The 23,251-nt window shown below is 41.5% G+C and overlaps 1 protein-coding gene across 11 annotated transcripts in view; it reads right to left on the reverse strand.

The window, feature by feature from the left end:
- LOC308326515 (RNA-binding protein Musashi homolog 2) overlaps positions 1–23,251 on the reverse strand; it is a 225,515-nt gene that overhangs the window by 156,367 nt on the left and 45,897 nt on the right. For all 11 annotated transcript variants that reach the window (XM_080779425.1, XM_080779426.1, XM_080779430.1 and 8 more), the window contains one exon: positions 9,146–9,238. In XM_080779425.1, coding sequence (XP_080635551.1) covers positions 9,146–9,238 — 93 coding nt within the window. The remainder of the gene's footprint in view (positions 1–9,145; positions 9,239–23,251) is intronic.

A 23,251-nucleotide genomic window follows, 5' to 3' on the forward strand; every position in this document is an offset into this window, starting at 1 on the left:
GATGGAGCGGGTGAGACAGTCACACACATACGGTGTGTCAATCTCCCCTGATTCATGTATCTGTGTGTCAGCCAGCGACACAACGCCACGCTTGGCTTGTGGATTTCAAAGAACCAATAAAGAACACTGGATAGAACGGTTATTCCATAAACTGAAAAAAGTATTCGATAGCTACAGCCCTATAGGTATTGTTAAGGATCAGCAATGCTGGAAAATACTATTTAATCCTTTTGTTAAACAATTGACTCTTAAACACTATTGCAATATGTAAACTAGGCCTATGTCTATTTGGAACGATGCCCGTTTGGAAAGTCGCCCCGCATCGGGAACGATGCCCGTTGGGAAAGCATTCCGGTTACGAGTCCCCAGGACACATTAAATTACTTACACACATTTCATGTCTTTATAGAAGGGTGAGACTGTAGATGCACTCACATATTCCCATAGATTGAAATGCATACTTCATAACTGCTAATATATTATGTATTTTATTTGCACAAGCAACTGAGGAACTTGTCTTTATTGCACTCTTCATGTACATTTGTATATCTATTTTTAATATACATGGTATATTTACCTCTGATGGACGCATTTGGACTAATGGGCCTTCCTCAGTGTCAAGATAACAGAAAGTGAGGTCTATTATGCATGATGCAATCAAGTGCGATTAGATACAGGTGCCAAACTGTCATCACCTTGAAACGGCCACATGAAGACAGGGTAAATTCTATATGAAATAGTAACTAGAATAAAAAATGTACACAATCGTGTAGAGCCAACTCAATATACAAGATGGGCCACTACAGGCCTATGGTGCCTGGAAAGTTAGTCAACCCAACAGACAATGATTAGCTCATGGGATTGAACAATGCATGCATAAAAATCAAAAAATGTGTGCTGGCTATTCCTTTATTTTCATCTGTACCTTTGAGCCTTGCACCTAAATTATAAGACTACTCTTCTAATTTGGAGTGTTGAGGGTTTTCTGCTTATGCAGTTTCTCTTCCTCTCATATCTTTTATATTTAAAATGTCCAGGTGGCGCAGGGGAAAACGTTACTGCCCAAGTGCCCAGCACCATGGAGACTGGGGTTTGAGTCCTCCGCGGTGCCTTTTCGGCTTGGTCAGTGATTGCGAGGGTGAAACCAGGTGGGGAAGGCGATCTCTGTCGCTGCATTAGTGCCACGACGCCACGTATAGGTTGGTTGGGGCACAGAACTGAAAAGAATAGCATGTTTCTCTGCATCCTATTCCTACTGTATATGCCCTCTCCTGGGGGAAACTCCTCATTGTCTGGTGAAAGAAACGTGTCTGTCGACATCATTTGTATCAGGGTTGAGACATGTCCCTAAGACCAACCAGTAGGGGTCATCAGTGACAGAGCCTACATGGAAAAATAAATAATTGGGGGAGAAATTAACTACAATTTGCTGATAGCTTGCATAAAAAAAGATTAATTTTTATCACCTGTAAACTTACTTGGGATGTGACAGTAAAGTCAAGAAAATTGTATTACTAATGCTCAGTGGGGAGTTAAAATAAAAACTCTACAATCGCACACAACAGATGTGAATAGCTACTGTAAGTGACAGAAGAGCCAAGTGAAATTCATTTTCTTTTAAAAGTCACCATTATGTTGCCAGCCTACAAAGTAAAAAAAAAAAAAAGGAAAAAGGTCAAGAGTGATATGAAATTGTTTATTTGTCTTTTTTTCTGTATGTGCTTACAGTATCAGCTTCAGTCACCAGCTCATTTCCATTACCCTGCTGCCATTCTGACTCCCGGGCCACCCCGACTACAAGTGACTGCAGTGAGATTAAAGCCTCAGGCTAAATCCCAGCTGCAAGGCCCACGCTCTCGCAACATGTCTCTGATCATTACTTGTAATCTGAAAAACAGGCTAACACAGGAGCCTGGCTATATATCCCTGGCTGATTCAGTGAAATGACAGCAGCAGTGAGGAAAGACTTTGTAAAATGCCAATGCAAAGGCTGGACATACAAATATTTAACTGGAAATGGTCACCGGGATCTCCCATGTAAATTACATGCAAATGTGCACCTGCAGGAGCGATGGGAGTGAAATGAAAGCATGCGATATCTCAAGAGACAACTCAACAGAATGTCAGCCTGAAATCAGTGGTTTTCTAATCTCCAATATCCGTCAGTCTCCTAAGGATTTTTATATTAGGCTTAGGTTTACCGTGTGCTTCCCATCAGCATCAAACACTGCGAGGACATTGTTTTATGTCAGCAACATAGGTATTATCATTACAAATAATTACCTACATTGTGGATGGACCAGGACATTGCTTTTATTAATTTTAAATAGCTGAGGGTTTGCACACAGCACTTAGTCAGCACTGACAAACCTGGCCTCTATTTAACTCCTTCCGTGCTACGTATAAGTAGATTGCCTAGGGGAGAGATCGGGCGAGATAAGGGTTTATAATGTTTAATAATGATTTTTACCAGCTCTTAGCGTCATCAGGAGACGTCATTGATCATTATTTTTCCATCATGGAGTCCTGGGGCTAGCGACGATCCAAAACATGTTTTGCATTAGCTCAGATTGAGGTGATCATACAAAACATCCATGGTTTTGGAGGTCAATAAAAAGTCATTGCGACCTGGTAATACATACAGTACATGCCATCGGAAGCTCTGTCCCTTCGCTCCCATAGAGTGGAAGTGAATGGCAGGTGAATATTCAATGTGCATGATGTGTGTGACTGTACACTAACCACTATGTGTTTCACTGTCCTGGCCGAAGTGCCTGTACTTACCATTTTACTGCAAAAGGCTTTTAAGTGTGTCCTATTCATAATTGTGTTGTTTATACATTGTTCTGAAGTCTTACAGTGGGAGCAGCATAATTATTCGGTTGAAAGGAATGCTATGATTTGTTCTGGTTGAGATTACGACTACTACAATGTGTTGAATGCTCAAATCGAGTCTATAACAAGGAACACAAATTGTATTCAAAGTCAGAGACTGCATATCAAAGTGTTGTTGAGGTGAATAAAGACGCTGATAAAACATTTATTTACAGTATTAACGTACATACGCGCTTCTCAAACTATGGGTCGCGACCCACAGTAGGGTCGCGGGAAGGTGCCGTTGGGGTCGCACATTGGCAACAAATCTCCATGTTTTTTAATCAAGAAACTGTAAAAAATGGACAGAGTACTTATCTGGGGGGGTGGATGTGGCGTGAATATGGGCGGTGTCTTTCCAGTTGTCATTTAATGTAAAAAATTAAAAAAGAAGAAAAAAAATAATAATCTGTAATATGTATTGTTGTTGTACATCCCATGACCTCTTGTTTTATTTTGTTTTGTTTTTTGTCTTTTGTTTTTCTTTTACTGCCGATGTTTTTGTCATATTGTATGTCTTGTTTGTCTTTGGTGTCTATCTTGGCTATTCAAAAATTCAAAAATAAAGAGTTTAAAAAAAAAAAAGAAACTGTAAAAAATAAAGCGAAAAAAGTGAGGTTGACGCGAGACTCGCGACCAACATGAAGAGGACAGCTACTTCACTCCTCATACATATACTGTACAGCGCCAACACCGACCAACAACAGGCAGCAACACAACACAATGTGTGTGCTGCACGAGTCACACGAGAGGTTACTCTGAGAGCTAGAGGGTAAGAATACATGGACCATGGTTCCATTTGTACCCTCGCTGAGTTAAATTCGCACCTGTGTATATTCTATCTGTTGTAACCAGCAAACAAAATAATCCCCCTAATCGGCATTTGAGTCAACAAACTGTTCAATTTCTGGATCGTGCAGCATAACATTACCGAGCGGGGAGTTACTCCTGCTGAGTGACAACCCCACCATTTACCAACAGATGCCGGCATGGAGCAACACGCCATGGTCGGTGGTCGAGAGCTGGATCAAGAAACTCCAGTGGTTCTAGCAACATGTTTTGGCTAAATGCTTCAGTCTGTACTGTGTACAGAACCACTTATTGATATCGTAGTGTTTTAAATCGACAAAGAATACCTCATACTATTGGTTTGTGCTATTAAAAAGTTTGAGAATCCCTGACTTACAGTATTTAAAGAATATGTTTTTACTGTCTCCTGAATATTTTACAATAACCTGTCATTGTTTGCCATTTAAATGTTTTCATCTACAGTATACTACACAACTACAACTTTCCCATAAACCATATGTAATTAACATAAAGCTCAAATAAGGAAGTGAAGAGGAAGAGTTGTTTATATAAAGTACCGTATGAGTACAATTCTGTCAGAAAACTCCTATGGAATGTACCATTCCTTTCAAGAGGGGAAGCTGCACATAGACTGATCAAATAACTTTCTGCCACTATCCCCGTTTCAACCCGGTGACATTGCAAAGGTTAAGACGCTGCTCCACCATCTCAACCTCCATGGCTCCAAACCAGCAGAGGACATATGAAACCTAGACATCACGGATGTAAAAAGGGCCGACCGCAGTGACCCGCTGACTTGGAAACAACTGTGCCCTCAATGACACCGATACCGTCAGTTGTTTCAGGCTGACCTGGCAAAAGGCAGCTAAAGAGCAGAGTGCAGGCATTGAGGGAGTTGTTCCAGCTTAGCCAAATAAGGCCACTATGAGATGCCCTCAAAGCCGATTACAGTAAACCAATGAGGAAGCATTAGCCATCTGAGCTAATTAGGCCTCTTGACTGTGGGTAGAGCTTCTTGTTCATGCCTGGGCATGACTACTCTGTAATGTATTAGCGGGATCACACCAGGTCCCGTGTTTAATCAAACAGTTGGCTCGTTGGATTATTTTGGGTTGGAAGGTTCTGTTAGCAGGTGTTTGCTTTGTCAAAAAATAAATACTGCTGCTGTTAGAAAACAGCAAGGGCTCTGATGCTAGAGGAGATACAAGGAACAACAGGCTTAAAAGAAGAGTAGCGCTTCTTAGTGAAAATCACACCCTTGTGAACTGAGCAGTGCAGGCTGTGTGTGTGTACTGTACTATTGTAATAGTTGTAGTGCACAGTGTGACGCTCAACAACGCCACTTGAAGGTAGGTCCCCCAAACATACATAAACATGTATACATACAATTCGCAATTCACATGAAAAGATCTAAGCTTAAATGTGAGTTGAAATCCACAACTAAATCTATGATTTCTAACATGCCCCAGACTTCACGCAGCAGCCATTTTGCTCTCACTGTTTGCAGGTTGGGAACTTATTAAGTTAATAACAAAATGGCCACCATGTGAATATGGTGAATGTTGTTGGGATCTGAAACAGCAGTCACAGAACAATACTTTTTAAGAGATGACTTCATGGATGAACTTTGACAAACTACAACAGACAGCAAAAGTTGAAAGAACAAATGACACACAAACACGTCCCCCTGCAACCCTTCTAAAAATAGCATTGCACAACAAAAGGACAATAATACTCCACAAGAGTCTCAGACACTAATCTTTAGAGACAGAAGAGGATTTAGTGAAGAGAGAGAGAGTACCCTAATTCAGTCATACCTCGCAGGTTCCCTTCTAAATTACACACAATCTCAAGAGTAGCCTACAATACAATGTTAAGCTCATTAACAATCTTGTTGTGAAGTTGAGTTTTCAGATTGTCCTTTTTCAAGAATCCCTTTTCCCCCACTGCTGTGCTGGCAAATAAAGCTAAATATGTCTTATGGTGACTCACATTAAGCACATCGTCAACATCTCCCATGGTCCAAATTGGGGGGTCACATGCTATTTGGGACTGTAATGTCTGAAATGTTGCAGACATTTCGGATGTTAAACGACCACGGCGGCCACAGAGCACCACAGTGTTAGCATATTCAGCCATAACCCAGGCATCTCCGAGGAGACAGAAGGGTACGAGAGATAACAAGAACGCAATAAAAACGAGAACAGAATGACTGCTAATAGTCTCTCTTTTTTTTAAAGACGAGATCACACTCAGTCAGCTCAGAAAAGCGACTGGCTGCCTTTCACAAGTAAACCCTAGTCTACTCTGAATAATTCAAGGTTGTTTTGTGTTATCTTAACTGCCATGGGCTTCACAGCGGGTTTAGCGGTTCAATGATTTGGCTTAATTCAATTATTAACCCATTGAGCCTTGAGACCAGAGTCTACAAATGTCTTCGAAATTCTACAGTAACAGATTTCAGAAAAACCTGTGTTTCTATATCAGTGGTTCTCAAGCAATTTCATGTCAAGCATGACCGCCAATCCCCATCTGAAAATATGTTGTTGTCCCGAGCCCCCCGAAGAAATGATATGAGAAAAACGTTCGCTGTGAAAGAATATATATTCAAAGATTACACAATTTTGCAAAACAAAATAGCAGATATACAAGCTCGTAGCGATATGAACTTGTATATCTTAGAAATTTGGAAATTCTCTGAAAAGAGTCGGAATGAGAAGACAGGAGGGTCAGCCATGTCTCCACAGACGCTGGTGATCAACACACAAGATCACCGGGGCCGGTAGGACAAATCATGTAGCAGCATGATTCGACGCCTGTGGCGAGCAGAGAGGAGAGGGCGTTGGTTGAGGGGCTCTGACTGAGACGCATGCTAATCAGCCACAAACGGCCGCGCTTCAGCCTCTCTCCTCTTGACTGTCGCAGTGTCACTTTAAAGGCACGTTGCTTTGGCGTGCACTGTCGCAGACACCAAAGTGTCACTGTCGCAGACACCAAAGTGTCACTGTCGCAGACACCAAAGTGTCACTGTCGCAGACACCAAAGTGTCACTGTCGCAGACACCAAAGTGTCACTGTCGCAGACACCAAAGTGGCTCTGACTGTCGAGTGGCTTCTCTGAAGTTGTGCCAGCTGTGGACATGTGCAGTGTTGCCATGTCTGCTTAGTGCTTATTATAAGCGACTTTGAGCTTAGGAGCACCAAAGGATGTATTTTGTCCAAAGGACCGTACATCTAAAAATATTTTGTGCCAGGGAACCCCATACCAGATTTGTGTTAAATAGAAGATCTACAAGCTCATAACGTGTCGCATCACGACGCATTGTGAGCTTGTATATCAGCTATTTTCAAATAGCCTAGTTCCTTAGTCGTTTATTTTGGGGCTTGTTTTCATAGCCCCGAATCCCCCGATTGCTCATTTCTCTCACACAATCTGGCAACACTGGACATGTGCCGTATCCCTGACCGCGGTGACGGCTGCATGGACTGACGCAGACGCGAGCTGTCAGCCACTCGGCAACAAATGTTATCTCACAGAAGGAGAGATACGAGGGAGGGATGAAGGAGGGCACGAGAGGATAGGTGCCGTTGGATCTGTGACCCACTTGTGACCACAGCAGATGTCTCCCTCGTGACCTCCAGCCACTGCCGTCTGTAGTAGACCGCATCCTGCTAATTGGCTGATGCTACCTCGACGTATTGTAACAGAAATAACAACACAGGCAACCGAAGAAGAGTTCCCCTGCCGCGCTGTAAACTCAGAGAGTGTACAAAATACAAATGTAACCGAATGGACACGTCAAGGGTTACGAGTGGAGGATGTTATAGTAGTGCAGGAGGAATGCCCACACACATGCACACATACTTTTGGGGATCAATGAAGTATAAATATCATCATCATCATCACGTTCTTTCTACTGTACATCCAAAGACACCCTGCCACCACCCATTGACCCAATCTATTCATGCTGAATCTATTGATCCTGAGTCTGACTATACACTCCACCAGCAACAACATTCTGTGGAGAAGAAACACAATTTAATTGGTCTGGTGGGTCTGCAGGATATCGTGTCTATCATGACGATAATGGTAGGTTTCTCAGACGAGACAGGCAGCGATTTAATAAATCCTGCAATGTGTCTGACAGAGACAACACCGATGTACTTTCAGGTGGGGAGGCACTCTGACACGTGAAAAACACACAGATGCACCCACATCAACACAGATATACAGGCTTAAGAGCGCACGCACACGCGCACACACACACCATTCATTTAATCACCCTGATTTGTTTGTTTGTTCCCTGCTAAGTAGGAGGATTCCTAAGGATGGAGCAAAAAAATATGGCACACACAATTTGGCTGGCATAATCAAGTCAATTATGCCATTCAATCAATTCAAAATGTATTTCAAGTATTTTCCAGTAGATACTGTGGAAATGTGCTCAGTATCTGCTCGTTGTTTTATTTTTTCTGCAGCTCACAAGTCGTGATTAACTGGAGACTACAGTAGACCGGTCCAAAGCTTTCCACATCTACGGACACGGATGGAGGGATCCTGACTATAACCAAGCAATGTAAGTGGGGAGAAAAATGAATGAATCCATTTTATAAAGTGCAAAGTTGTTATTAGAGTGCCTTTCAGCAAATAAAAAAGGAACCCAGATTGCCCAACTATGGGGAATTCTTCTCAGACAGAGAGAGAGAGAGAGAGAGAGAGAGAGACTGCATATTAGCTTTGAAGGCAAAATAATTGGTTCTATTAATTTACTAGAGCTTATGCTCCAGTGGAAAATCCGTCCTCCATGCCGTGATTAACGTCAAGGTCAAGTGCGGATGTGTTATGGGGAGTGCATCAACTGAAGGTGACCTTGGGCGAATACAGAATATGACACAAGAAAAACGAATCTCAGTCAGCACACAGCAGGTGATTACGTTACCATTACACCATTATAAAGACCATGGGGCTCTGTTTTCATCCATGCTAAACCCCTTATGGCTAAACTTCTTTGCCTTTTTTACCATTTTGAAAACATTTTTTTAATAGTTCAACTAGCTGATCTACATCGACATGTTGTGAGCTTGTAGATTGGCTATTTTAACTATTAAAAAATGTTTTTCAAAATAGTAAAAAATGCAAAGGAGTTTAGCGATAAGGGGTTTAGCATGGACGAAAATAGAGCCCCATGTGTGTGTGAACGTGCGTGACTGATTTCCTGTGTGCGTGCGTGCGTGCGTGCTCCTGTCTGTGTGTGCGGCAGTATTTGTGTATGGGTTGGGTGTCCATAACGGTATACAGTATATGTTTGTGTGGGTGAGTGTGTGTGTGTGTGTGTGTGTGTGTGTGTGTGTGTGTGTGTGTGTGTGTGTGTGTGTGTGTGCGTGTGCGTGTGCGTGTGCGCGTGTGAGCCCATTGCACCCAATTGTACTCGCACAGAAAGAGCACAGAAATAAGTTCTTACCTTCCCAAACTGTTCAAAATACTGCTTCACATCTTCCACTACTGTGTTGGCCGACAGTCCTCCCACAAAAATCTTCTTTGTTCTCGTGACCATCTGGAAAGAGTGAGAGGAAAACATTGCATTATGTTTTCATTCAAAAGTATTGTGCACCTTCAAACCCAAGGGATCAAAGACTTTGAAATGGCCATCATTTTGCTCTTACATCAAACTCGGAGAGTGGGAACACCGCAAGAGGGTTGGTCTGCGTGTGTGTGCGTGCGTGCGTGCATGCGTTCGTGCGTGCGTGCGCTAGCACTAAACACTAGCTTGTTTAGTTACAAAAGCTTCAGACAATTTTGATTTATGGAATATTATGTACATTTGAACTGAAACTTTAAAAAAAGTATAATTTGAAATATGAAATAACAAAAATGAAGTTGAAAATAACTTATTTCACACTTGGTCCAGTTTGCTTACAGTACAATGTACCCAATTTGATGCATATTTCTTTGTAGGAGTAGCAAACCGATTCGGATAAAATTCTAGATGGAAGAAAATCTCGTAGATGCCCGACGGATCTGAAGTTACAGGCCAAAACATCAATTTTGTTTTGGCCAATTGACATGGATTTCATCATCTGAGCAGCGGCAAATACTTTAGACATGATAATCTGCCAAGTTTGGTCATTTTTGGTCTTACGGTTTCTGAGATCTCAGGTACTTTCAGCACAGCAGTGGTCGCAGAAAAATAACCCATTTTGGGCGGGAACCCCTCTTAGCTATTGAAAAATAGCAGATCTACAAGCTCATAGGTCTACGAGTTTGAAGGTCTGCTATTTTTGAAAAATCGAAGAACGACTGACATAGAAACAGCTTTTTCAGAAAACTGTCAGGATGTAGAAGACATTTTGAGAATCTGATCTCAGGTCAAAGCTGCTCCAAATTGCCTTCCAAAATGCCTGTTTCACACTGCATTATCACAGATGCAGCATCTCTCTCTATGACCTATATGTACTAAAATAAAATGTATGTCCTACATTTACGTTTACTGGTCTAGGGTTTTATTATACATAAAACAACAAAATACATATTTAACCCATTTAGGCCTGACCTCGAAATAAAAAAAAAATCTTCTAAATCCTCCAGTTTTCTGAAATAAATATTTTCACGATTTTTCAAAAAATAGCAGACCTACTTGTAGATCTGCTATTTTTCAATAGCTAAATTGGGTTAATGTGATGTTGATTTAGCAAAATCATTTCATTTCAATACGAAAACCACCTAATCCTGAAAAGGGGGTCGGCATGGACCTGACATATTTACTGATCTACAATATGAACTAATGTCGGAGTGAATTGTATTGCTACGCCAGGACCTGTATACGTAAATCAGGATGCCAGAAAAGAAAGGACAAAAAAAGGGGAGCTGGCAAGGACTTTAGACTGCAATAAAAATGCAAGGACCAACCTTTCGGTTACCTTAGAAAGCTGCTCCCAGCTAATGTTACTATCCAAGACAAGCTGGTGACATTTCAATTTCACTGATGATATTTTGCACTTTACCAGTAACTGGCAGGAGGAAAGACTGAAAATAAATAACTCCTCAATACAGGAGAGACTCAATTACCTGGAAATACTGATCGTAACACTGATCGTGATTTGAACTCGGTAAACAAATGGACTTTAAAAACAAGACAGGAAGACAAGGACCATGGCTGTATGAGAAAAAGATGAAGCCATACGGCAGGGATGAATACTAACAAAACAGAGACATCAATGGCACATTTGAGTTAGGAGGTGTTGTAAATCACTTTTCCATATCGTGAAGAAATATGTTTTGTTTCAATTTCGACGGCTTCTTGGCAATGGTTACGCACATCACCACCTGGACTGACCATGTAGCAGAGCCTAACTTATTCTCATAAGCATCACTGTTATACTATTGCCAGGTAATTGAATGGATTCTGCCTCTCTAAAAGGCTTGTCAGAGAACTCTGCCTTCCTCAGGCACCCCCTGTCATTTTTGGCTCACATAGCCTTGGCAAAAAAATAAAAAAATATGGCTCATCTTTGGCACCCAAAGAATAAAAAAGAACACTGCGACTAATTTCAATTAACCGACTTGAATCATCACAATTGTGTAAAGAAAAATAACTGTTGCATGATGCATCATTGCGTCTCTACTAGGGTACCTACCCTAGGTAAATGCAAGATCATCAAGCTCATCTGAAATTGGCGAAACTAAATTAAAAGATAATTAAACAGAAAAACAGATGTGAAACCTCAGTGCCATCTACAGTAAGTTTGCAAAATCTCGATGATGCATGTAGAATGTCATTTTACACACAACAAACTACATGGAAGCAACAAGCTCTCTAAACTTAAGTTACCCACTGAATCACCCAGTAATAAAATGACACAACATCCTCTGCAGTTTATCAGGTTACACGAGGCTGGTTATTATCAAAGAGATGAATAGCCCAGGCTGCCTCACTGTACTGCACCACTGCAAGTGATTACACAAACAATGGTCCTGCGAGGCTCCATTTCTACACTCCCAGAGTTAAATTAACACTGAGAATTTGCTTTGGAAAACAAATTGTGTGTGCACGTGTGTGCGTGTGTGTAAACATAAGTGTGACTTTCCTGCGGGTGATAATTGAGATATGTAAGCAATGCACCTCTACTATACATGTGCATCTACTGTACTTGAGCAAAGGCTTCCATACCGCTCAGGAAAAAGACAAAACGGAGCCTGCAACTAACAAAGCAGCTTCTCATTATTTGTGAACAAGTACTATCCGTAGTGTAGCAACAAACACAACCCATGGAAGAGAAGATCCACTATCACACTTTCAACAACAAATCAGTCTACAGAACGCACACCACTGACACAAGCCTGAAAGACTATTAGCTGCACCAGCAGGATAAAAGGGCAGATTATTTTCTTTCTTTTTTTTTCTGTGGCGAAGCAGTGCAGAGCGGAAATTATACAATTTATAACGCATTTATGTAGATGTTGAGGTTTCACTTCTAGTTTACGCTTACATGGGGAAATTTTGCCGCTCTTGTGCTTTCAAGTATTTTCTTGTGATTATGTTTGCAGTAGCATGGCAAATGCAAGAGCACAAGGGTGACAGAAGCAACTATTAGTTTTCCCCGGAAATGTACACTGGAAAACACCGTGCTCCCCTTTGTTCCCTCAGCCTCAGCTTCAACTCACAACAACCCCAATATCTTAAAAGGAAATACCTCCCGTGTGGCGTGCTTTGTTGAACATATTGGGCCTCTGCCCTTGTTTCCTTATATTAAAATTTGTATCTCTCTACACCAAATCTCTTTGCAGGAAAACATCAATCTACAAGCTGTTGTGAGCTTGTAGATATACAGATATTCATATGCAAATGCTCGGCATGACTTGCCCAGAATAGGGATGCAGAGCTGGTCAACCGGCCGGTTGACCAGTTTGAAATGGAGCACAGTTGGTGGGTTTGCACACTGCCTAGTGCTTAGTGCCTAGCCTTTATTCTGTATTGTGGACACAACATAATATATTATAAACAACTTATTAAATTGCCAAGTTTAGCTTACCCCCACACACGGCACACCCCGTCACAAACTCCCTGCAACAACACTATTTTAGCTCTTCAATTTAGAATTAGTATTCACCTCTGTATTTTATCATGCCCCTGATGTGCTTGTCCTCATTGCACTCATCACCTCATGTACAAAAAAACCACAAACATGGTGTTCTCACATGTAATTTCTCGCACCTAAAAACAAGAAATACACTGCCACACCTCTGTACAACCATGCCAAACTGTTGAATTTACATCCATGTCTCCCCAGACTTGTATGTAGTGAAGAGTTTGAACTGAAGTGTATTTTTTACTACATTGACATGACACGTGTTTTGTGAAGTCACAAATTAATGACCATAACCTTTGATATTCAAATTCTAATTAGTTCATCCTTCACCTTCACCCTTTGGCAAGGTTGTGCCAGATGTCATTAAATTCACTGCAGGACATTCCTAAGAATCAGATATCGCATCCACAAAAACAAGGACACAATGAGCTCTGGCCATGGGTGTTCGCCAGCAGAGGTATCAAAAATAATTGGATAGTATTTGGTATGTAGAAAAAGCCCCCAGAACTTTGTTGTAGGAGCAACAATTGCTTTCATTCTGGCAAGAAAGGTATAATATACAGGCATTCAGATGCAACAGTGGCCTGGTTCACAAGGAAGCAGAGAGCTTCTGTCAATGATGCAGTGCCACATGATCAAAAGTAGGGAGACAGACACGTGCACGTGCACGTGCACATGCACATGCACACTGCATTGGGGTTCTTTATTTCCCAAGAAGTTGGTGTTGGTCTATCTTATTGGTATAAACTTAAAGAATGCCACAGTTTGGCAAATATGGCACAAAATACGGTAGTGGCACTATCTACATAAAACAAAGAGGAAAGATACCACAATGAAATGAGATATTCCATTTCAATGAAACAAACATAAAATGACTAATTGTGAGTTAAACCTAAAACTCACCACAAACAGTGTATGAGGAATGGCCAACTCACACACTGAGCAAACACTCGTCTCCCAAGCTTCACCCTTTTCCACTGAGAAACACATTACATTCACAACATTATAGTAACCCCTATAAAGAGATCAACCTTACAATTTACTTAATGTAGAATTAGAATTAGAAATACAAAGAAGCACTACTTACAGTACAAAGACACAAAAACTCATATCAACCAAGTTGATATAATAGCTAGTTCAGCTTTCACCTCTTGTTTACAATCATCAAGATCTTCTCAAAGAATCCCACAAATACAGGTTGCTTCTTATTATTCAAGACGTTTTTCAGTGTAACCCTTGACCCCCAGAACATGGCACTCTTAAAGTGACAGTGTCCCTGGTGGATTTACATGGAACTACAGGCATATATGCCACTGGGCTACATTAAGAACCGAGCTGCTAGACTGGCACTTCATTGTTCTACTCGCACAAATATTGAATGTATGCATAAACGCCTGTCCTGGTTATCTGTTAAAAACAAACTCCATTGCCGTGTCCTCATGTTTGTTAGAAACACAATTTCTAATCAAACACCAGATTACTTTTTCAAACAGTTATTAAAATCAAGTGACAGACATAATCATAACACCAGAATTGCCAGCCTCAGTCATTTATCACTCTCTGCTCCAAAAAACGAACCTCCTTAAACAAACAGTTATGTATCGATCAATATCATTTTGGAACATGTTACCACCTCACATTAACATAAGACAAAATAAATTATCTTATGCTTTAAATGAACACTTGCTACAGCTGACCACATGACCATAATGTCATTCTTATTATGTTGCATTTAATTTTATAGAATAAATTGTAATTATGTATTTTCATTTCATTTCATGTATATACTTGAATGTATTTGTAATTACCGTATGTATTTTTTGTATGTATTTTATATGGACCCCAGGAAGATTAGCTGTCGCCATGGCCTCAGCTAATGGGGATCCATTCAATAAACAATAAACATGCACATGCACATGCACTGCTTATTTGCATTTTACTCACAAAGCATCAACCTACTACACAATCGGCTTTGGGCGGGGCTTTGTTTTAGACATTTACGCAAGACAGAACACATGCTAGACACAGTGTGCAGTAGAGTAAAGAAGTATTACACACTCAGAATGAGAGAGAGAGAGAGAGAGAGAGAATAGGAACAGTAATTTCTCTTGTCTGGCTACAAGTTGAGGAGGAAGGCCACTGGCCTGGTTCCGTTCCCTCATTGCCCTTTTAGAAAAGTGGTCCAATCTCAGCTCTAGTGGGCATAAATAGAGCTGTAATTGCTTATTACAATGCAATTAGTCCAAAGGAGATGAGAGAAGGAAAGATGCTTAGTGCAAATGTGGAGTGACAGGCCAAGGCACTTAGACCAAGGATTATACTGGCCATTTGCACAAGGACAGAGAAAACAAGGGCTGTGGCCACAGGGCGGGAATTGATGGAAGATAGAGAGAGAGAGAGGCACAGAGATAGAGAGAGATAGATGAAGAAAGAGAGGAGGAGGGGTGATGTGCTGTTAAACACTGAGCACTGGCTAATGAAAACTAGCTTTGATTAGCAGGGAGCTCTTAAGGCCAGCTCTGATCAGAAATCTCCAGGCTTACCGCCAAGCCACCAGAGCGGATTAGCCAACGTTGAAGCCGCCCCACTCTACCGGCCAAAGCTGGAACAGGTTTTTGCCCGTGCATGTAGCACTAGTAAACCCCGCACAGCGGGGATTTCATTTAACGCGGAGCGCGTGTTAGCACGTCTTCCGCATTTAAAATGCAGATGTGCACAGAGAAGAAGAATGCGGAAGTAGAGCGCTTTTCCGGGTCCTCCAACGCAACGCCACTGAGCAACTTCTATTGAAATGAATAATGGGGGCGGGGCAGTCCACCCTCTAGTTTATATATAATGCTTACCGCACACTAGGCCTATATTACATTGCACCAATACAGCAGTCAGCTATTCACTTAATTACTCTATCCTCCGGGAGCGTGGTCTTTTACTCTGACTATCCTACCTGGACGTTAGACATTTTACACCAACCAAAAGGTTTGGATTTGTGAGAGTGGTGCAAAGATGGAGTGACACTATATGCATTGTGCAAGATGGAGGGGGTGGGGTGAGGTATGTCGTAAGAGGTCGTATGGTTACGGGATCAACGCTTCGGCAGTAACAGTCAGGCGGAACATGGCCAGTAAGAGCTAAATGGATATACCTTGCCTCATCAACCTACTTATAGTTATTAAGATTAATAGCAGCACAGAGCTGATAATAGGGCTCTGGGGATGCATAAGTCTGCCATACCCATGCATTCACCATGAGGCGTGGGTGTGTGATCAGCAGGCATTAACCCATTTTTGGCGGGAATCCCTTTTGGTGTTAGCATTATGTTATGCTTTACCTATTGAAAAATTGCAGATCTACAAGCTCGTAGCGCGCCACTCGGTGGCGCGCTATGAGCTTGTAGATCTGCAATTTTTGAAAAATCAAAGAACGACTGACAGAAACATTTTTCAGAAAACTGTCATTTTCAAACAGACATTTTTTTAATCTGATCTCAGGTCAAAATAGGTTAAACAAACACTGCCACGGGAGGCAAATGAGAGAAATGGGCATGGACGTCTGGGACCATCCTTACGAGTCTGTGCTGAAGTCTGGATATTACCGGTATGCTCATTTAGATGCTTGCTTTCAGGCAGATTTAGAAAACTTGAGCAATGAAGTTTAGGCCATTTATTTCTGCTGAAACAATACGCTGCCAGCATGACTGAACAGTGAACACTGACCCCTGTGTTATATAAGACAGTGATCCCCAATGTGGCTGTTGAGTTTGGACACGATCCACTGCTTAGCACACAGAATATTGAAATGAATCCCTTTTTGATTTGATTCAGTCATATAAAGCACAAAGCAGTCGAGGATAGGGACCAAAGTGAGGTATCGGTTCTGCGAATGCTTGGGTTATGCTAATTGCTCATTTTGAGTTGCATACGTCCATAGGCAGGAGTAGGCATAGGACAGTTTCAATGTATACTACCTCACGTGCACACACACACGCGCACACACACAATAATAAATACACATAACTAAGAAGAAAAATAAGAACAACAACAATAATAACCTCCCCCAAGGATGTTATGTTTTGCCCATCTGCGATTATGTTACGTAGGCCTAAAAGAATGATAAAATTTGCTGTGCACTTTCCTGTTCCCCAGATGATTATATTGATTTTGGTGAATCCTTGATGTTTCTCTTAGTGATTCCATCAGATTTTTAGGTCTTGACAAGAGGTCTGCAATCTGCTATCGAGTGTATTATTGTATTTATGTGGACAAAGGGAACAAACATCACTGGCAACATTGACTGCAGACTTAAAAAACATCATTGATGTCGAGATGTTTTGGCAATAATGTCTATAAATATGTGGAGCCGTTGTTCCACCCCAGAATTTGCTCTTGCCCCAGTCCACCTTTCACTCAAGTATGGGGGGTATAAGCAGGACTCAACTCCCCATGTTAGAAGACGATAAGTCATCTCAACATGTCTTTACAAAGCTCCCCTCCCCACAACCAAGAAACGGCAACATTTCTGTGACAAATTTGACAATTGTGACAAAAGTGTAGACAACATCGAGCCTGCACTCTTGCTGTTGCTAGGCAGACTATTGAGTGGGCAAGGTTTAACGTTTTCACAACTCAGAACTAAGCAGTTGCCGCCAGTATGAAATAGTTTTGTCCTCTGTTTGGTTCGACAAGCCCCACTGAAGCTGAAAAAAGTGCGGCTTCATTTGGAGTATGCCGCAGCCATTATGGCCCAGGGGATAGACACTGTCCCTGAGCCTGCTATATCAGGCCCCAATGCCAGACAGTAACCGAGACGTCTGATGACAATTCTTTGTATTTTTGTTATTATTATTATTATTATTTAACTTTGAACATTCAGTAGATTTTCTGCGGTCTGGGGTTTTCGGAATAATTGGCCTCAAAAAGTGGTCCACAGGCATTTGCCTGTAGATGGATGTCATCAGAATCAAGATCTGTATCTATCCATTTAAGAAAATGCATTTCAAACAATGAAAAGTATTAAATGGAAAGATCCAGATTGTGATTCTGATGACATCACCGTCCACAGGCAAATCAGTTTGCCTGTGGACCACTTTGTGAGGCTAATTATTCAATTAAGACTAATATTAAGACATTATTTTGTAAAATGACAACCATCTGTGTTAACCTTTTCTGGTTAGAGGACTACGAAAAACTGGAATTTTGCTTTAGGAGACTTTTTATGCAAAGCGTTGGAAAAAAAGAAATGTTTTGTTTGTGTAAAAAAAAGAAAAGAAAAACTGTTTCTTGTGCAATATTGAAGCAATAGTATGGTGTGTCCTATAAGTCCATGTGGGCTGGGCGCCTTGGGTGCATGACACAAAAAATAATAATCTATCTATTCAGGAAACCCCAGACCAAAGAAAATCGACTGACTGTTAAAAGTTCAGTTTCTTTGGGTGCAATTTAGGTCAGAAAACAAAACAAACTAAAAACAAAAGAAAATGTCACCAGACCTTTAAAGTCACCTTAGCGTCTAGTTAGTTCATCCACCATTCTACCGTATCCAGTATGCTTGCTGTGAGACACTATTGTGGGTAATGCATGGTAAAGCTAGCAGCCTCTTATCCTGAGTAGGTGACGCCTGAAAATAACTGCTCAGTGTCTCTCTAGCTGCTATGCTGCTATGCTTCACGTTGTCCTTAATGCACTCAGGTCACTCTGTCTGGCCGTGATAGGAGAGGAAGGCTGAGGATAGAACTGCATGTGGCAGAACTGGGGAGAAAGGTGGGAGTTGAAAATAAGTTTTTCTTCTCTGAAAACAGAAAATAAATACATATATTTTGCTCGTGGCGAGTGAAGCTGAAGTGAAAATAGTCGATTAGAGTCGTGCTCTCTAATCTCTGTCCCTGGGCAGTAACAAAAAACAACAAATAACATTTAATAAACAACCTACTTTCTAATTTCTGTTCTTCATTTCCTTGAAGAAAGCTCCTTTACAATATTCATCTACTTTAAAGTAGATCCACCATGGCATGCCATTTGCTTTAATGAGCTACATGTATTGCCATGCACATCTACTTGTCTCCGTTAGTCAAAGTAGGAGTTTCTGAATCTGGAGCTGTGCAGCGCTGTGGTCCATTTCTCAGTTCTCTGGAGATCCTGGCCACAGGGCCATAATCTTAGCTTCCCCTCAAAAGCCACCAGCTCAGCCCATCTGCCCCACCTAGAGTGTAATCCACTCTGCAGTAAGAGCTGGGTAGCAGGCCTGACCCCTGTGGCTTTGGCTGTCAGTTACAGCTGACCTCCAGCGAGGTGCCAATGAAATGTGTCCATTGAGTGGCAAGCCAAACAAACTGTTTCACCTGGCTCCTGCTGACAGCTGATCCCTCTAAAGAGCAGGAAAAACACCATTACAAGCTCCCAGTCTCACAAATTCACAATATTCAGACCACTGGCCAGAGCAGTGCACTGCATACACATACAGTACCAGTACACGCTGAGGAGCGGAAGGGTGTTTTGTAATTATTTACTTACTTTTTCTCCCAATTTAGTTGTCATGCCAATTAATTCCTCCCCACACATTCCTGTGTTAATTGTCCTGTCCCTGCTGTTGTATCCTACTGACACACCTGTCTGTGCGGACCCCCCCACCCCAGGAGGACGTAGAGCCTTCTTCGTCCTCCTCCTCCTCCCGCCCAACACTCCCTGCTGACCAGGTGTGAGGTGTGCACCTGCTTGCTTTACCTCCCTTTGCCTGTTTTTGTATTTTTTACTAACTTAACACATGCAGGTGGCTACATTCGCTTTTGAAAAACAAAGACGCCAAACTGACAGCCAGTGACTAACAGCATGGGTTAGTCACTAACTGGATTGATGACGTTAGACTGTGGCCCAGAGTTACTAACTGAATGAATTCCATGGATGGTAACCATAATGTTAACCACTTAAATACATAAAAACAGAGTTGCAATGGTCTTTAATGGGAACGGAGCACTTTGTTGGCATTGTGAGGCATTGTGTTCGACGTGTAACTGTACACTGCCAGCTAGAGGCCAGTCTGTCTTGCGGGCGCCTCCAGAACAGACAGAAATCCACTGCTGGAGACTGTTGCTGCTTTTCCCCCTCTGTCCCAAACGGATAGATAGAATAGAGTTTCAATGGCACTGAACATAGTGGAAAGTGTTTTGGTTGCATGTCGCTTCATACTGACTGATTTTGGAACTTTGTCACACAAATCAGTAGGGTTCATCCTTGGTGGAGCATGAAGGTGCACAGCAAATTCCATGGAAATCCAGCGAGTAGTTTCTGAGATATATTATGTGATGGTAAATGGTAAATCTTCCAACCACTAAAACACACTTTACAAAGTACAATATTTTACATTCACCCATTCAAACACAACACAATTTGCAGTACACATTCACACACCAATGGCAGAGGAAGCCATGCAAGGCACCAACTAGCTTGGAGTGAATTAATTGCTCAAGGACAGAGTCAGGAGCCAGTGATCAAATCAATAGACCCATGTACCTGCAGCTAAATCATTGTAGCATATTTCAGGACACTTCTGCCCTTAAAGAATAAAATAGTTGTACTAGCAGAGTATAACTTAAACTCCACTAAGCCTACGCATGCCTTAGGTAAGTACACTGTGACTGCACCAATTCTGGAAGAAGCTGAGACTGAGTTAAGAGCATTCAAAAGCCTGCAACATTTTATAGTAATTTCCACTTTTATAGTTCAATCATATACCATGCTGCCAAGTATGCCGATGGCCAAGCCATTTTATTTTCAGTGCACCTGACATTGATCGATCCGACACAGATTGATACGGTAAAAAAACACATTAACCGAACAGGGAAAGATACTTGAGGTTACAGAGTGTCAAGTTCAGCCTATAATTGATAGCATCATTGCACTAATGTGAAGTGGTACATTTATCCAGCATGTACGAAATGTACCTTATACTTCAATAACACCTGTTCAAACTTGTGAAGTCTCTGCCACCCCCGTCTCTATCGTACGAGTTCGCACATTCTGGCAAGCCTTGTGATTGCTGTGCTATAATTACAGGAGACTTTAATGCTTTAGAAATGCAGTTTCTAAGTGGCCGCGTGTGAGTGGCTTGAGAAGCCAACTTGAACATTTTCCCTCGTCTCAAGATATGTGCCAGATCCTCATGCACCAATGGGGCATAGCATAGGCATACGTGTGTATAGTTCAAACACGTGTACAGACACAGCCTTAATTTATACTGTGTCACTGAACATTATACAATGTCTCATTCAAGAGGCTGCGACTTCCTTGTACGTATATCCAGCACTCAGTCATAATGAGAACACGTAATATTAACCACTTCTTTCTATAGAAACTTTCTATACAGTATCATGGCTACAACAGGATCCCGTGTGACATACAGTACTACAGTCAGGGTGATTCTATTTGTGTAAGAAACAAAAATGAAAGCAAGATTTATATATCAGATAGAGTACATCTATATCAGGTAAATGATATAACTGCATCAACGTCAATCAAAATCTTGATTGCACCGCTGTGTGATGTGATTCATGCTTAAACCACATTGCTATATAGAATTTTTACGGTACACATAACAGTCATGCATACGTGCTACCATTTTATTTGGGCTAAAATCAAGCTTTAGTTTATTTATAAAGCACATCAAAATTGTTGTACAGGGTGATGTTGTTGGCCTGAAGATATTGTATCCTTGTATAATGTATACTGTGTGCTTTGCACACTGCAAAATGTCAATTACACGCAATCATAACATGACTCTTATAGGATTTTACAGTGTACTAGTTAGAATAGTGCTTGCTCAGCATTGTGAACACATTTCAGACAGTGAAGGGTCCACACTGTTATGCTCTGAGGGTGCAAGCAAGCCAACAATAAATGTAACATTTTGTATTTATTTATACATGAGATTCCAAAGACATTCCTCCAGGCTTGTTTTAGTGGTATTATAGAGCACACTGTGCCAATGACATTACCAAAGTCAAAGTTAAAATTTAGTGAAACGGAAAAAAAGAATAAATCACAGTTCCTTAGGGAAAAAACAAACAAACACTGCCATTATTTTCCAAAAATATGGAAGTTTCTGTCAAGGATTATTTGTTCATTTTTCCACTTTGAATGCAACCATTTAACGTGGCCATTTAACATCATCATTTGACATATACACCTCTTCCGGCTCTAGGGTGCGTGTCAAAATTGAAGGCACAATTTTCCCGAGATTCTTTGCGAAGCATGAGCGGAAGCTTGTCAAGCTTCCACGTGTGTAATGGAAGTCCCGGAAAAGAGGCGCTGTGATTGGCCAGTAGCCAGTTGAGTGACAGCGAGAGACATGGAGGAGTCGCATGAATGACATCACTTGGGCAGCGAGCCTTAAGCGCTTCCCTATGGCACTTCACTGGAGACATGTCATTCCAATGAACTGCAACGGCCAATGAGGCATCTATATTTTTTAATATCTATGGTTTTAGATGCACTTTGGAGGCACTGACAGCTATGAGGTAAGTCAGTTTTAATCAGCATCACTGGAATGACGTCAAGTTCTAGGCAATAGCTTGGATGGGAAATTATGTCGGCGATGGGCCAATTGTTTCTTATCGCGGCCATCGCCTGCCCCAAAATCGCTGATTGACGATATATTTGCGCTATAAAAGCAATAATATGAGAACAGCTGCCCAGTCCTTTAAGCTCGAGTTATATTCACCGCACAGCGGGTCGCGTGTCGAAAATAGCAGATCTACAAGCTCACAATGCATGGCGGACACGACGCGTTGTGTGAGCTTGTAACACCATGCTTCTGACACCATGTTTGTGTGTATAATAATGAGACACAAAACAGCATTCTAGTGTGACTGTATTAAACGATGGGGCTGGACAACGGACATAAACACAACATGGTGCTGCTGTGGCATGGGGCATACCATTCCAAGGGAAGGGGGTTTCCACAGATCCCCCGGGATGCACATAGTCATATAGCACGCATAAGTATACAATCATAAATAAACAAAGACGCAAACTAACAACTAGAGTATTCATTTAACTCTGTCCACTTTACGGGTCAACATCCCTAGAGTTGAATTATTAACACTCAGGAATTTACTGTGCAATGATCAGCATACTATACAGCCACAGATAGACACACACACTGTACCTGTTGGGTGGCAGTGTACAATATCTCAGTGTTGTGCGAAGGTTAACATGCTTTACACAGCAGCCAGTGGCTGTGCCATAATGCCTAATTACCTTATCATAGCTGGAGGCTTTTTTGCTGTGATGAGTGTTTGTGTGTTCTTTGAGTTGTATTTACACACTTGTGGAACAGCACAGTAATGGCTCTGATGCACTCCGGTCACTTCCAAGCTGCTCAGTATGTCTGCCACAGGCCCACTATCATATGGGTAAGGCTGTCACCATTACAAATTTAAAGTTGACGATAAATTGTCAGTGCAATTTTAATTTCCTTTTGGTTTTTAGGCT

This window comes from Protomyctophum bolini (genome assembly GCF_963924005.1).
Source record: "Protomyctophum bolini genome assembly, chromosome: 13".
Classification (NCBI taxonomy): domain Eukaryota; kingdom Metazoa; phylum Chordata; class Actinopteri; order Myctophiformes; family Myctophidae; genus Protomyctophum; species Protomyctophum bolini.